This window comes from Mirounga angustirostris, unplaced genomic scaffold, assembly GCF_029215605.1.
Source record: "Mirounga angustirostris isolate CCGP_5_RB_7025 unplaced genomic scaffold, mMirAng1.0.hap1 SCAF_1, whole genome shotgun sequence".
NCBI classification, from domain to species: domain Eukaryota; kingdom Metazoa; phylum Chordata; class Mammalia; order Carnivora; family Phocidae; genus Mirounga; species Mirounga angustirostris.
In genome coordinates, this window is record NW_026991709.1 from 124,576,232 (window position 1) to 124,590,615 (window position 14,384).

The 14,384-nt window shown below is 48.4% G+C and overlaps 1 protein-coding gene across 1 annotated transcript in view; it reads right to left on the minus strand.

Moving 5' to 3' along the window:
- EPHB1 (EPH receptor B1) overlaps window positions 1-14,384 on the minus strand; it is a 427,022-nt gene that overhangs the window by 77,248 nt on the left and 335,390 nt on the right. Inside the window, exons 7-9 of the mRNA XM_045903730.3 lie at window positions 7,929-8,091; window positions 4,239-4,347; window positions 3,333-3,397 (exon numbers count right to left, since the gene is read on the minus strand). Coding sequence (XP_045759686.2) covers window positions 3,333-3,397; window positions 4,239-4,347; window positions 7,929-8,091 — 337 coding nt within the window. The remainder of the gene's footprint in view (window positions 1-3,332; window positions 3,398-4,238; window positions 4,348-7,928; window positions 8,092-14,384) is intronic.

Consider the following 14,384-nt stretch of genomic DNA (forward strand, 5'->3'; position numbering starts at 1 on the left):
CTTATTCACGTGCTCCAGGCTCAGAGGAGGGACATAAACAAGTGCCCCAGTGTTCTCAGAGTGAACAGCTCTGCCATTCTGGATGGGCTAGAGAAGGTATTCCATCTGCAGAGATTTCTGTTATTTCTCCTTCAGCCTTTGTGTCAGCTTGATAGGAGGGCCTGGGAGGGCAGAGACCACCAGCCTCTCTATGGTACCCTCTGCCCTGCCCGTGGTGAAGAGAAGTGGGGCTCTGATGAATGCAGTTGGGAGCTGCTGTACGCTTCCTGTCTCTCCCTGGGCAGGAAGTCTTCAGAGCTGCAGTTGCTGGCCACATCCCACCATCAGGGGCATGCATGTGGGCGGTCCAGGTAGAGTTATGTGCACACACTCGGATTAGACATAATTGACCTTTCTGCCTCCTACAGTGGGACCAGGGGTGGGGCAACCAATAAACTACCAACCAGAACACCTAAGATTAGTCTGCATCCCATCCTCACCTCCTCCTGATCACCAGGCACCTTAAGCCTCTGCAATGTGGTGAGAGCAGGGGCTCTGGAGCCAGACTTAGAGAGCGTGCCATCCACCTCTGCCACCTAGGAGCTGTGTGACCAGGGTAAGTCACTTAACCTTCCATTAATGCCTGCCCCCCAAGTGGTTGTCAGGGTTGGATGAGTTGAAGTGAGCTACCAAAATAAAATTCCCAATTCATGGCACAGAGTAGGCTTTCCAAGACTAAATATTCCTAATCCTTCCTCCATCAGAGCCCGGAGTTTTCTCTTCTGTTACAAGTGTGCCGAACCTTGCCCCAGCTCTATAGCATTTCAGCTGTGATTCTTCAACACTAATAGCTTTGGTCAGAGTGATACGGATGTGCACGGCAGAAAAAGCACGAATGCAGCTCAATGCACGAGACTACAAGTTTAGGGAACCAGGTTGCCAAGGGAGCCAGGTTTCGGGGACCAGATAAAAAGAATGATTATGAACAGGAGCAAGGACCCTTATAAAAGGTGAGCCGAATGAAAAAGAAGACAGCCTTCTAAAGCAGCCAAGGGAGTGAACTCTGGTTCTGCGTCCGCCCTGAGTGCCAGCGGTGGTGACCGCACAGCTCATCGCGGGTGGCACCGTGTGCTCGGCTGCCCTTACTGGCTGCAGCCGGGCACTGTTACTGCTGTGCGACCTAACGACTAGGGAGGCCTCCTTCTGTCGGCCTCAGAGGTGACAGAGTCCCCCCGAAGGGGCTCCGGGGGTCGTGGAAGCATACCTCTGTGCACGTGGGTGCCATGTGGTGGGCCAGCATAGCCCGCCCCGCCAGAGCAGGAGGATGGCCAGATCTCAGGTTGATGTGGCCCAACGGGCACCAAGCCACACCTGGACTCAATGCCTGGGGACCCTCTGTACCCTGCCCAAAGAGTGACAAGGCTTAGCTTGCCTGCCTTTTAAAAAGGGGAGCACCTTCTTAGGGCACCCTATTCTCACCCTAGGGCATCTCTAGTCTCCAAAATGGCATTCCTCCTCTTGAACCCGATTTTGCATCCTCTGCATTCAGGCAGAAATGGCCATCTCTAAATATTTCATCAAAAGAGCTCACAGGATGCCAAATCTGAAATGGATTTCACAGTGGCCCTTAATATGGCCGGGAGTCAGCCCAGAGCAGGGGGTGGGTGGGGGCAATGTCAGAATCCTGAGGCAGAAGCGGGGAAGCAGGGGGGTGGAGAAAGCCCTTCAGGTAATTCTGATGCTCGGTTTGGGGGGTGGGGACCTTCACTTGAGAATCAGAGATAAATCCAAGTCTTTGTTTATCAGCTGGGGAAGCTAAGAGCCTGCCTGGAAGGGCAAATGCACAGGTTAAAATAGGTAAGCATATCTGTAGGTTTTGCAGTGAGGCACAGAGTCAGAGAATGCAGTAAGGTTTCCCCCTGTGAAACCAGTTCCAACTGGTTAAAATGGAGGACAGCGTGGCCGGGACAGGGAAAGGAAGGATGGTAAATAGGATTCTGAGTGTTGCAGGAACTTTGCCCATAGTCTTAGAAGGGGACCACTCTCCCAATCCCCCACCATGTTTGTGCTGCCCTGGACCCCTGTGGGAGAGTCTCGGCGCCTCGCAGCCCACACCGAGCTCCCACCTCCCTCCCAGTAATAACAGCCTGGGCACAGCAACCAGCCGCCTGGGGCTCCGTCCTCTACAAACCCTTGGCCATTTCTTGGTCTTTGGTTGAAACACCCCCACCCCTCCCCCACCCCGAGAGCAAAGCCATTTCTATAGAGTGGCCTGCATACAGTCCCAGCCTGCACTGGCTTCTCTGAGGTGGACCTGCTGGGTGAAGCTCCTGGCCTCACTTTCCTGTCTTGGGGAACCTTGGAGAAGGAAAGAGTTTCCATAAGAAATTTTGCCTTTGAGCCAATGTTCGTTCTAGGAACTGCCAACCGAAGGCATGCTGTGGGGGGGGGGGGGTGTCCACGAGGTCTGTCTTCCATGCCCACTGTTGAGTGAACAGGAAGAAAGGGGTTGGCATTGTACCAGGGGGTTTAGGTGAGATGAGGCTTCCAGAAGGAGCCTGCGACAGAGCACAGTGCAAAAGTGCTGCCATGCATTTCTGGGGGCATCTGCGGAATGCAAAAGGAGTTATTTAGAAAGAGAACATGGCCCGAGGATCTAAGTTTTCTGGAAGTGGGGAAGTGGCCCAACTGACCTAGAGGGGACCTTGTTCAGATCCCACAATGTTGTAAGGACACAGATAAAAGAATCATTTCAACATAGGACTTTACACTGTATGTGGGTGAGGAGAAATTTTAGTTAGAAAAATATATATAGGTTTTAAAAAAAGAGATGGGTAGGATAATGAGTGAGAAAAACTTTTAAAGGTACTGCTTAAAAGAAAACACTTGGGAGATATCCCAACACGCTGGCCTCTTGGGCTCTGCTATCTTTTTAATTCCCTACATTCATGTTCTCTAGCTTATCTGTGAATTTGGTTAACACATTCCCCAGCCGCTCAATTGGATAAGATAAGACAGAAGATGTTAATAGAGAACCCTCCATCTTTTCCCACTGAGTCTGATTTCAGGATTCGTTGGCTTGCTAAACCCAATCTTTTCCCCAGCTTTCTGTGTCCTATATGGGCTTATCAATGGGGAATCCTACCCGCCGGGCACCCAATGAGTGCCCACTATGGGCAGACAGCAGAGCGGGCAGGCAGCCTGAGGCCCGTGGGAACCTGCAGAGAGAGGCCACTGCTGGAGCACTTAGGGCTGGAAGAAGTCCTGTGGTTGGGACCGGCCAGTCTGGCTATAGGGAGCCCTCCAAGCACTCACCTCATCTACCAGGAAGGGGCTGTGTGCTTTCTACTCACCTCGGCCGGTGCTGTAATGCTGGAGCTTATCACTGTACACAGCCTCTTTGCTGTAAGCCCGCTTCCTGTGGAGGCAAGCAAGAGGAGCTCTTTCAGCTGGGGCTCACGCTCGCTGCTCCGCTCCAGCGATGTCTGCCCAGCTCCCCTGTCCCGATGGGCGCTCACTCAGGCATCTCCCGGGGGCTGGGAACCGGGCAGCTCTCACTCTAACATTTAGCTCCTGTCCTGCTTCCTGGCCTAACCACCACTGTGGCAGCCGGATCTGCTTTCAAGTCAAGGTCTTTCAGAGGCCAGGCGGGGCCGTGGGTCCCCCATCAGAGTTGGGGGCAGAGCCGCTGAGGACAGCCATCAGCACGCTGGCTATACCGCGGAACAGCTCAGGAGAAGCCAACTCCTCTGCTTCACGCGGCAGAATCTGGGCTAAGCCCCCAAAGGCGGTAGCAACCATATTAAAAATTCACAAGGCCTCAGTGCCCGCCCTTCTGCAGAACTTGGAGTTCCTGTTTTCCTCCGTGGCTCCCCTCCTGCCCGCCTGCCTTGTGCCCTCTGCTGGGGGCTTTGGCTCTCTAACCAGAGGATGGGCCACGCCGGTATGGGGGGTGATGCTCCAGTGGGTCAAATGCAATTTGGGAACTGTCAGTCTGACAGTGAGGGGGAATAAAAGGAGGTTGGAAGACAAATGCTGTTTACTCACAGCCTCGCCCAGCTCTCAGGGAGGATTTTATCCCAGGCACAGAGCAAACACATAATCTGGCAAATTCTAAGCTGCCCGTGGATTGAGATGGAGGGATGACCATGAGCTTCACAGCATGTCTGTGAATGTTAGGTCCTGTCGAGGGGCCTGCACGTGGAGAGGGGCCTCCTGGGCCCAAGGCGAGCAGGGGGGAGCCGAAGTGGAAAGCCTACCTGCTGCAGACGATGGAGATGGCCACCAACGACACCACGAACACCACCCCGGCGGCCGCCGAGCCAGCAATCAGGGGCAGCTGCTCCCTCAGCTCGGACTTGTAGTCATCTAGGGGACAAAGTGCCATTAGAGTCCTTCCTGTGTGCCCTTTGCATACCGCCGGGACTCAGTGCATGACATCAAAGACATTATAAATATATATAGATATATATCTGTACATGTGGAGTATGGCTTCTCTGCTTCAGAGCCCAACTGAAGCAAAGAGTGATCTTCAAGTCACAAATAGACAAAGACGACTAAAACCAAATGACAGCCACAATAAAAACGGAACAGCGGTGACAGAAGCTCGGAACCAAATGCTGATGACATCCGTCCCCCCAGCAGAGGTGATTCCAATCTACATCCCCTCATTTGGAAGGTCTCTCACAGGCCGGTCAGTGACGCTAAGGATAACTCTAAGGGGAAGACTGAAAACCACTGCGGGAGTATCTCCTAAAACACAAAGGTGTTGAAATGCAGCAGGGCGCACGGATTCACGGAGCAGGTATTTCCAGAATATCTGCGGCCAGGCAGCCCTGCGCCAGATGCTGTGGGGGATAAAGAAACGGCGGGAAATGGCCCAGCTCTCCACAGTTCCCACTGAAGGAGAACAGGGTCAAGGCCTCTTTCAAGGTCAGAACTGTGCTGTGTGACGCAGATGGATGGGAAGTCCCTGAGTCACAGAGGCCAACAGAGCTCGCCCAAAGCCTGGCTTTCCCCTGTGCCAGCCCTGTGCTCTTGGACAAAGTCTTTAGTCCCTCCGACCCGCAGACTCCTTTCTGCTAAAAAAAAAAAAAAAAAAAAAAAAAGGCACTAATAAAATGATCAGATTATGTGAGGCACATTTCACAATGTCTGCACTATCACACGGTGCCCCAAATATTAATACTCTTTGCCTTAATCTGTAGAAACCACTTGGCCCAGCTGACACAGTGGTTATTCTTTCCCCTGGTGCTCAGGATGGAGGCATATAGAGATCAAGCTTTATATGTTCTACTACAGTGAGGGTTGCCAGATATAGTAAATAAAAATACGGGCCCACCAGTTACATTTGAATTTCAGATACACAATGAGTAATGCTTTAGTCTAAGTGTGCCCTGAACATTGCACAGGAGATACTTGGACTTAAATACTGTTGGTTCTTTGTCTGAAATTCGAATTTATTTGGCCGTCCTGTATTTTACCTGGCAACCCTAACAGCGATAGCTCTTGAAGTGAAGTTCCCCATGCCCTGCGTCAGAATCACCCAAGCCCGATGATTAAACATGACTATTTCTGGGCCCCTCCTCAGATCTACTGAATCAGAACCTCTGAGCGGAGAGCAGGACATCTGCATGTTTACCAAATACTCCAGGTGATTCCCATGCTTCTCAAAGTTTAAGAACCGCTCTTCAACTCGGTGGGTGGGGAAAGAGACTTCCAAAGACAAGGATGTTGTTCTTGAAGGCAACCATTCCATAGATATCAGTTTTAAAGACTGAGGGTAGAGTTTCAGTTTCCCTCAGCTGAGAGCTTTCTGTAACACGCATGTTTTAAAAAAAAAATAATTTGGGGGGAAAAAAAGGAAATTCAAGGAACCACAGTGAAGAGTCCATAAAAACACCTTTATAACTTAAAAACTGCATAAAGCAATGTGACCTTCAGTCTTTAAAATTGATTTCTAAAGAGTGAGAACCTTCAAGAATCAACACCCTTATCTGTAGAAGTGTCTTCTTTGGCTCACAGAGTTGAAGGATAATTCTCAAACACCAGGGAGCCTAAGAATCACCTGGACTGTTTGATAAACATGCAAATACCATGCTTTATGAATGGGTTACAAAAAAAAAGCAAGTAAGTCAAAAGTAGGCACACTGTGGCTCTGCCACCATGTGGTGGTTCCCTGCCTGGTCTTTGACCCTGGGCAGAATCCCACAAGTCCCCTTGCTCCAATGACCCTATACTGATCACCCTTCAGACTCATCTTTGTGCTGAAGACAGGGCCCGATGCTTCAGTGAACTTAATTACTACCGAGGTGTGAACCTCAGTCATTAAGATAAATACTCTTGAATTTGGCCACTTACCAAAACTCTCTTACATCTAGCCTCTCTTGGGTTTATAAAACTTAACTGCCAAATGTAAAAGGAATAGTCTTCTTGGGAGAAATTTGTTACCTCTTGGTTTGTCTAGCAGAATTGCCAGGAGACCAGGGCTCAGAGAATTCTGAGTTTTGGGTTTTTAATCCTGTACTTCCTGATGCAAAGTGCCCATAAATCGAGATGGTAAGTGAGATGCAAAGAGGGGACAGAGTCCTTCAGGAACAGGAGACAGCCTGCATTCTTTTCATACGGGCAGCATTATTCATCTGAATAAACTGGCTTGCCTTTCCACCCCATCTCACCATCCTCAAAATATGAGTGAAGATTCACCTAAAAAAAACCCCTCAAAATGGGTTGCAAACGCCAATCCTACAGGAGCCAGACAGTACGTGAAAGTATCTGGGTACAAATCACTGGAAAGGTGCAGACCCTCCATGGGGGCAGCCCCCTCCCAGCTCAGGGGCAGAGCCCTCACTCTAGAATGCCCACCAGCATCAGCTTCTTTGCAATGTTTCCCAAGAAAAAGCACATTATGGTTTTCATATGAAATTATCTGATTTTTAAAATGTTTCTGGTGAATTTTTAAATTGTTAAAAATTGTAATGGGAGTCAATATAAGTCCTATCATGTGCCTAGTCAGAGAGTGTTGGCCTAAAATAAAATGTCTGGAAGGGCAAACTATTTTGTATATAATGTAAATAATAAGTGAAAAAGTAAAGGCTTTCAGTTGAGGAGGGTGAGAATATACTGATATTTGGAAAACTATCAGGCAACAGCTCATGAATGAATAAATAAAACAGATAGATAGTAAGTAGATAAACAAAAGCATGCACCATGGTAAATGGCTGACAAAGGGAGTGAGTGAGCACAGGCAGGTACCCCATGCTCGATGCTCAGGCTCCAGGGAAATCAGATTTTTCACAACCATTCAAAAGGGTGGTCTCGAGGACTGAGAGAGATCGTTATAATAGGGAACTAACAAAGCCCAAAGGTGGAAGTACTTTGGGTGACAGACTTTCTGGCCTTGGGGACGGTTTGGAAGACAGTGTCTTTTATCTCTGGTGACACATGAACAGAACCTACTGCAGTCCCATGAGAAGTTGCTTCAAATAAGCTGAGATGCTGGGTACGAGGGACAGCTGCACCCCCAGTGTTGCCCCTCTGTTTCCTTCCTGGAGACCTTGGCTCATGCAATTAGGCTCAGCTCCCAGTCCCCCAGAATAGGGGGTGAAGTGGGAGTGAGGGTAAAGTAGCGGAGGCACTGGGCCTAATCCAGAGGCAGGAGGGCACATGGCCCTCGAGATACGTGTGGGTCTCACGGCCGTGACCTCCCTGCATGTGGTGCAGAGACCCTTCGAAGGCAAACCCCTGAGATGCTAGGACAGAAACAGGCCAGACTTCAGACAGATGCCCTGCCTTGTGAATCACGCAAATGCGCACAGCCCTTTTTAGGCAAGGGAACGGCACCGGACTCCCTCGAGAGGTTGGCTTTGGGGCTCTGAGGGCAGCCTCCTGGGTCTCCTTTCCCTCCCCCAAGCACTGGCCCTGTAGCAGTTCACTGGCCCGCCTCTTACCATCCGTCAGCGTCTGGAAGCACATCTTGCCGCTGAACTTGCCGTAGCCGGCCACCGTGCGGGCACGCACTTGCACCACGTACACCATGCCGGGCCGTAGGCCATCAATCCGTGCTGTGTTGGTCTGGCTCCTGGCCATGGAGGAGTTGAACTCATTGTGCTCCTGAAAAAGAGCAAGAACAGTCTGCAGCCTGCTCCTGAGTGCCTCATCCACACCTGCTCCACCCTGGAGCACCCAGGCCCCATCTGCTGGAAGCCATCACTGGCCCCGGGCCCCCCCTCTGAATGGGGGACAGTCTGGCCTGGACCAAGGGAATGAAGAATCAGCTCTGTGTCACGAGGTGGCGGTGCTCTAAAAAAGAAGGCTCTGAGCGAACGGCTGGGCTCTCAGAGCCTGGCTGGTAGGCTCATTGTCATTCTCTGCCCCTTCCCGCTCCAGGGTTCATTGATAGAATAACAAAGCATGTGCAGGTTTGCAAAATCCTGTGGTGTCTCTGAAGTCAGTGGAAGCAAACTGGACAACATTTGCCCTTTGTCTTGCTCCTACTGAGGCCTCGTCTTTTCTCTCCTCACTCAAGATCTCCTGGTCACGCCTCACCATGGCTGTTCTAGATCACACCTTAAGCTCCCTCAAGTCCTAATCCTTAGCTGAGTGGCTTAGTGTCCACTCTGCTACAGAGCCTGAGGCCATTCTGGACTATCTCCCTTACCTGCTCTGCCTTCACTTTGGCCTGTGTCTCTGTCTGGCTGGCTTGCAACCTTCAGTTCCCCCCCTCCACCAGCATCAGGAGGGCATGTCCCTTCTCCCTGGAGAGCAGGCCCTGCCCCTTCTCACCTATTCGAGGGGTCAGCCCCCTGCCCCCATCACTCTCTCCAGCACCTTCCACCCTGTCTTCTACAGTCCCTGTTGTCCGCACATGACTGTCCTCTGGTGTGCACAGATTTTGCTCCTGTTTCTCGTCCCTCTGACTCCTCTGCCCGTGGTGGGTGCTCTTCAAGGGTGCTTCCTCTTTGCTGTTGATCTTATGAAGCCTTTGGTTTGTGCCTACACTTTTGTAGCCTCCCATTTTTTCTGCTACTCCCACCCCACCAAGTCCCAACTTCTTTTCTAAAAAAGATCTTTGACCTTCCCTAAAGCTATTACCAGATAAAAACAGAACTCTTAAATCTAGGTTGGCAGGTCCTTCATAATGAAGCAATTCTAATCTCACATCCCGAATTTGCCACCTCGCTGTCCCTCTAGTAACACCTCCAGCCCCAGGGCCTTTGCTTAGGCTGTTTTCCCAGTCTGAAATACCTCTCTCCAGTGCTCCTCTGTACCCTGCAGGTTCCCTATGCCCACACCTCTAAGGCCTCCTCTTCCAGGAAGGCTTTCCATGGACTCTCTTCATTGCTGTTCTTTATCATTATACCTTACCCTCAGCTCCCTCGTATACACCAGCCTGCCCTCTGGTCATTTCCATGTGCACATGTTAGAGATTATGCATTATCTCCAAACAAAAGTTTCAAGTCTGGGCCTGCCCCTGTCTCTACCATAAATCTTAGAGCAAAATGGGGACATCGGTGAAAATGAAGAGCTTGGGTCACTGAGAGGGAAGCTCCCAAGTCCAATGTGCACGTCTGGGGCTCTGTGATGAGTTCTAGGCACAGTGGTTCGAGAGGCATGGTGACAGATGAGGGGAAAGTTGATGGCAAGAGGTGTGTAAGCCACATCCTCAGACAAGCCACAGAAGTTTGGGGAGTTGAGCCAGGACCAAAGAATACAGTGCAATGATAAAAAAAAAAAAATGCCATTGTTTTAAAATATGTAAACGTCTACTTTCCAAAGGGGAGGGTGTGTATCCACTCAATCATTGGGCCAGGCAGCTGCATTTATGACACACTAGCATGTACTGGGAGCTATACGTGGGCTGCAGGGACCAAGGCATGGCCCCTTTCCTTGAGGACACAAAATCTTGTGGGACAGACCAGCAAATGAGCAGACGCCGACAGTAGTGTTGACTGAGTGACTTGGCAGAAGGCAGCTTGGGGGAGCTGTGGGGGAACAGCAGAAGGTCACCCAGCTCAGGCTGATAAGGAGATTGGGAGGGTGACATTGGTTGAGTCATGACAGGTGAAAGAAATTGGCCACATGGAGAAATGTGGAGAGCGAGAACTGAACAGAACGTGGAAACCAAGATCTAAAGAGATTCAGGAGCCTGCAAGCCACTGGGCCTATCTGGAGTGTGGTGACACATGGGTGGTGACAAAGGCTTCAGAAGCAGGTTAAAGGGACCACAGGCTAGAGGCCAGCTTGAAGGGACAGTTGAAGGTTACATGTTCGTCCTCATGGAGGGGCTATCCATCGGCCTCTGGGAAAGACTCCTGGGGAGGAACTGCCCATCCATCATTTGATCTATTTAAAAAGAAGGAAGATCCCCCCTCGCCCACTCCCAATCAAGGATCCAGCAGAAAGAAGGCTGTCCACTACAGAAGGAATATCATCCAGAGCTTTGGTCATTACTATCTTAACGCACTGGAGATCTGAGACCTGAAGCTATAAAAATCACCTCATCACCTTGCAAATTAGGACAAAATCCCATCACTACAAAATCCTGGTAGCGGGTATCTGTCTGGATTCTCTGGTTTTACTGGAATCTGTGGAATTAGGTGCTGCTTGAAAGAAGCAAAACACTGACCAGGCAGCTCTTTTACTGCAAACTGTCTTTTGGTGTATTGGTTATTTGGATTGTGGGGACAAAACATTACCCCATAATCACTTTATAGCCCACACATTCTTCAAGAAGTTCAGTGATTAAAATGAGTATTCATCCTTGCTCCCTTCAAAACCATTAATCAACTTTAGACAAATGAGTGAGAGCGAAGAGCACAGTTGCTTGCTTTTTCTTTCTTTCTTTCTTTCTTTTTTTTGCCCTCATGATTGATTTTATAAGCATGTGAGAGGTAGACACTGTAGCTATTGAGGGCAGAGACCATGGCTCCCATCCCTGACATGCAGCACAGGGCTGGCACCAAACCGCCTGGGTGCTCAACAATTCAGTGCTAAATGAATGAATAAACACCACACTTCAGACCAGTTATTTGAACCAATCGATCGAGCACAAGATACTGCCAAGGTCTGAAAGAGTTTCTAGGAGAAAATGATCCTAAAATTTGAAGGGTAGAAATTCCCAAGGCCTAACCCAGCCCATTCTGGCCCAGACAGTTATTATGAAGAGCAAGTAAACGTCTGAACGCTTAATCATGAAGACAGCTGAGAGCAGATGTAGATGCTCCTCCCATGGTTTGCCTATAAGCGCTGACACCAGGAGTGAAAAGTGCTACAAGACAGTAAACAAGAGAGAATGATGAATGGAAGCATATTAAAATGGGAAGGAGATGAACATGGAGAGGCTCTGGGAGTGTCATCAGCTCGATGGCATCTGAGCTCTCTATTAATGAGCTGTTGGAGGAGACGAAAGTCTCATTGATTCTATTCATAGAGCTGAAATGAAAAGGTGTTCCAAGTGCAGATTGAGAGGGGGATGCCAGGGAGGGTTTTCAGGTGTTGGAAAACTATGGTCCATGGCCAGCTCCTGGTTTTGTAAATAAAGTTTTATTGGAAACTTTATTTGGGCTGGTATCAACACCAAGGATGAAAAAGAAAAAAAAGAGGTTCTTAATTTTTACTTAAAACAATCAATGATACCCCTGGCCAGATGCTATCAGTACATCATCTATATGTCCTTTTAGAATAAAGATTATGTATCATCCCTTTGGGGAAAGTTGTTAGGTGTAAAAAGAAGAGATCACAATAAAACCTTTTTAAAAGAAAAAAAAAAACACCTCAAGTTGAGTAGTTGGGACAGACACTGTATGGCCACAGACTTAAATATTTCCTATCTGATCCTTTATGCAAAAACTCTGCTGATTCCTGGCTTAGAGGAAGCGGCACAGAATGGAGGAATTGTGGTTTTGTTTCTTTGGATTGAATCCAGGATGTCTACCAGGCTGAGTTCTCCCGTGTTTGCATTTCCTTTTTTTTTTTTAAAGATTTTATTTATTTGTCAGAGAGAGAGAGAGTGCACAAGCAGGGGGAGCTGCAGGCTTCCTCAATGAGCAAGGAATCCAACGTGGACTCGATCCCAGGACTCTGGGATCATGACCTGAGCTGAAGGCAGACGCTTAACCGACTGAGCCACCCAGATGTCCCCATGTTTGCATCTTCTAAAGACAGGATTCACTGGCCTCGTGGAGCAGGGAAGCAGATCATTCTGCTTAGAAGCATTTGGATTTAAAATGAAGATGCACTCTCTTATTTCAGAGGCCATATTCATTTTGAGATCCTCAGCATCAGCATGATTGTTATCTAGTTCCACACTGAGCTCAGAAGTTTACACCACTGGAATATAGTAACAACGTCTGTAGTTCTGATTCTTCATGGTCATGGGTAAGCCATTGGATCTTCCTGAGACTTAGTGCCATCGTCTATAAATTGATTATACTTGGCTTGCAAACATCTTTCTTTTATTTATTATAAGGATCAGAGCTAATGTATCTGTTAATATCTGGCACATAATCCATCAATATACGATGGATTATGATCACCGTGGTTATTGCAAAATACCCTCACAGGGTAATGTCTTTTTCTTTATTTGCATTAGAAATGGCCCAGGCAATGTAACAGATCTTAAGTGAAGTCTAGAGTTCCATAGTAACATACTGAAAGGTAACCAATGCTTTGGCAAAGAATCTTCCATGTTCCCAAGGAAAGCATTCTATCCTCTGGAGTGAGGACAATAATATGCTTCACTGAGGTGTGGAAGCTGCCTCAGGCATTGAGCTGCTGGTGCATGTGTGTTTGTTAATAATTAGTATAAATTACTGAGAAGTAGGGATGTGGTCTGAAATGGGAGAATAAGCTTCCTTCATAGTATCAGAAGTTGAAGTTAATTACAGTGTTTCAAAGGAGGAGGTCTGCATGTAAAGGGAAAAATAGCCGAGGAGCTGGGGAGCTAGGGTCCTGCTTCCCAAGGCAGTCATGTTCCACTATTCAACACAACCTCCATGCAGGAGGGCTGTGGGTCTCCATCCCTGATCCTCTTCCTATTTCCCATGCCCCACTGGATAATTCCGCCAGCCTCGGGGCTTTCATACCATTTATATACGGACAACTGCCAGATGGACTTGTCCCAAGATGGTCCTCTCTCCTGAACTGCAGACATGGACATCTAGCTGCCTGCTCTCCTTGGCGATCTCAAAGGTGTTTTAGACATGGAGCTGAGCTTCTGTCCCTTCCCTTACCCCAAGCAAGCTCTACCACAGCAAGCCCCCTTCTAAGTCAATGATGGTTAGGGACTTCTTATTGGGCCAGGCACAAACCTTCCCACATCCAAAGTCCAACCTGCTAGAAATCCTGCTGCTCTGTCTTCGGTTTCCGTATCTGGAATTTACTATTTCCCTGGCCATCTCCTCCCATCCCAATTAAGCCACCATCATCCTTGTTCTAGCTGATTGCAATCTAGCAGGCTGGTTTTTAATGGGACAGCTGAATGATCCCCTTAAAATGGAAGTCAGATTTTTTCTCTCCTCTGCTGCTAACCCTGCTATGGATCCTCATCTCACTCAGTGGGAAAGCTGAAGTTCTAAGGTCCAGCATGATCACCTCCCCTGGTTACCTCTCTCACCTGCCTGCTACTTTCCCATTGCTTGTACCACTCCAGTCATGCTGGTCTTCTTCCTGCTCCTAGAGTCTCTAGTCATGACCTTGCCTCAGGGCCTTTGCATAGGCAGTTGCCTCTCTCTCCCCTGCTTCACAATAACCTCACCTCTTTCTTTTTTTTTAAAATTAATTAATTATTTATTTTATTATTATGTTATGTTAATCACCATACATTACATCATTAGTTTTTGATGTAGTGTTCCATGATTCATTGTTTGCGTATAACACCCAGTGCTCCATGCAGTACGTGCCCTCTTTAATACCCATCACCAGACTAACCCAACTCCCCACCCCACCCCCAGAACCCTCAGTTTGTTTTTCAGAGTCCATAGTCTCTCATGGTTCGTCTCCCCTTCCGATTTCCCCCCTTCATCCTTCCCCTCCTGCTATCTTCTTCTGCTTCTTCTTTTTTTTTTTTAACATATAATGTATTATTTGTTTCAAAGGTACAGGTCTGTGATTCAACAGTCTTACACAATTCACAGCGCTCGCCATAGCACATACCCTCCCCAATGTCTATTACCCAGCCACCCCATCCCTCCCACCCCCCACCACTCCAGCAACCCTCAGTTTGTTTCCTGAGATTAAGAATTCCTCATATCAGTGAGGTCATATGATAAATGTCTTTCTCTGATTTACTTATTTCGCTTAGCATAATACCCTCCAGTTCCATCCACGTCATTACAAATGGCAAGATTTCATTCCTTTTGATGGCTGCCTAATATTCCATTGTATATATATACCACATCTTCTTT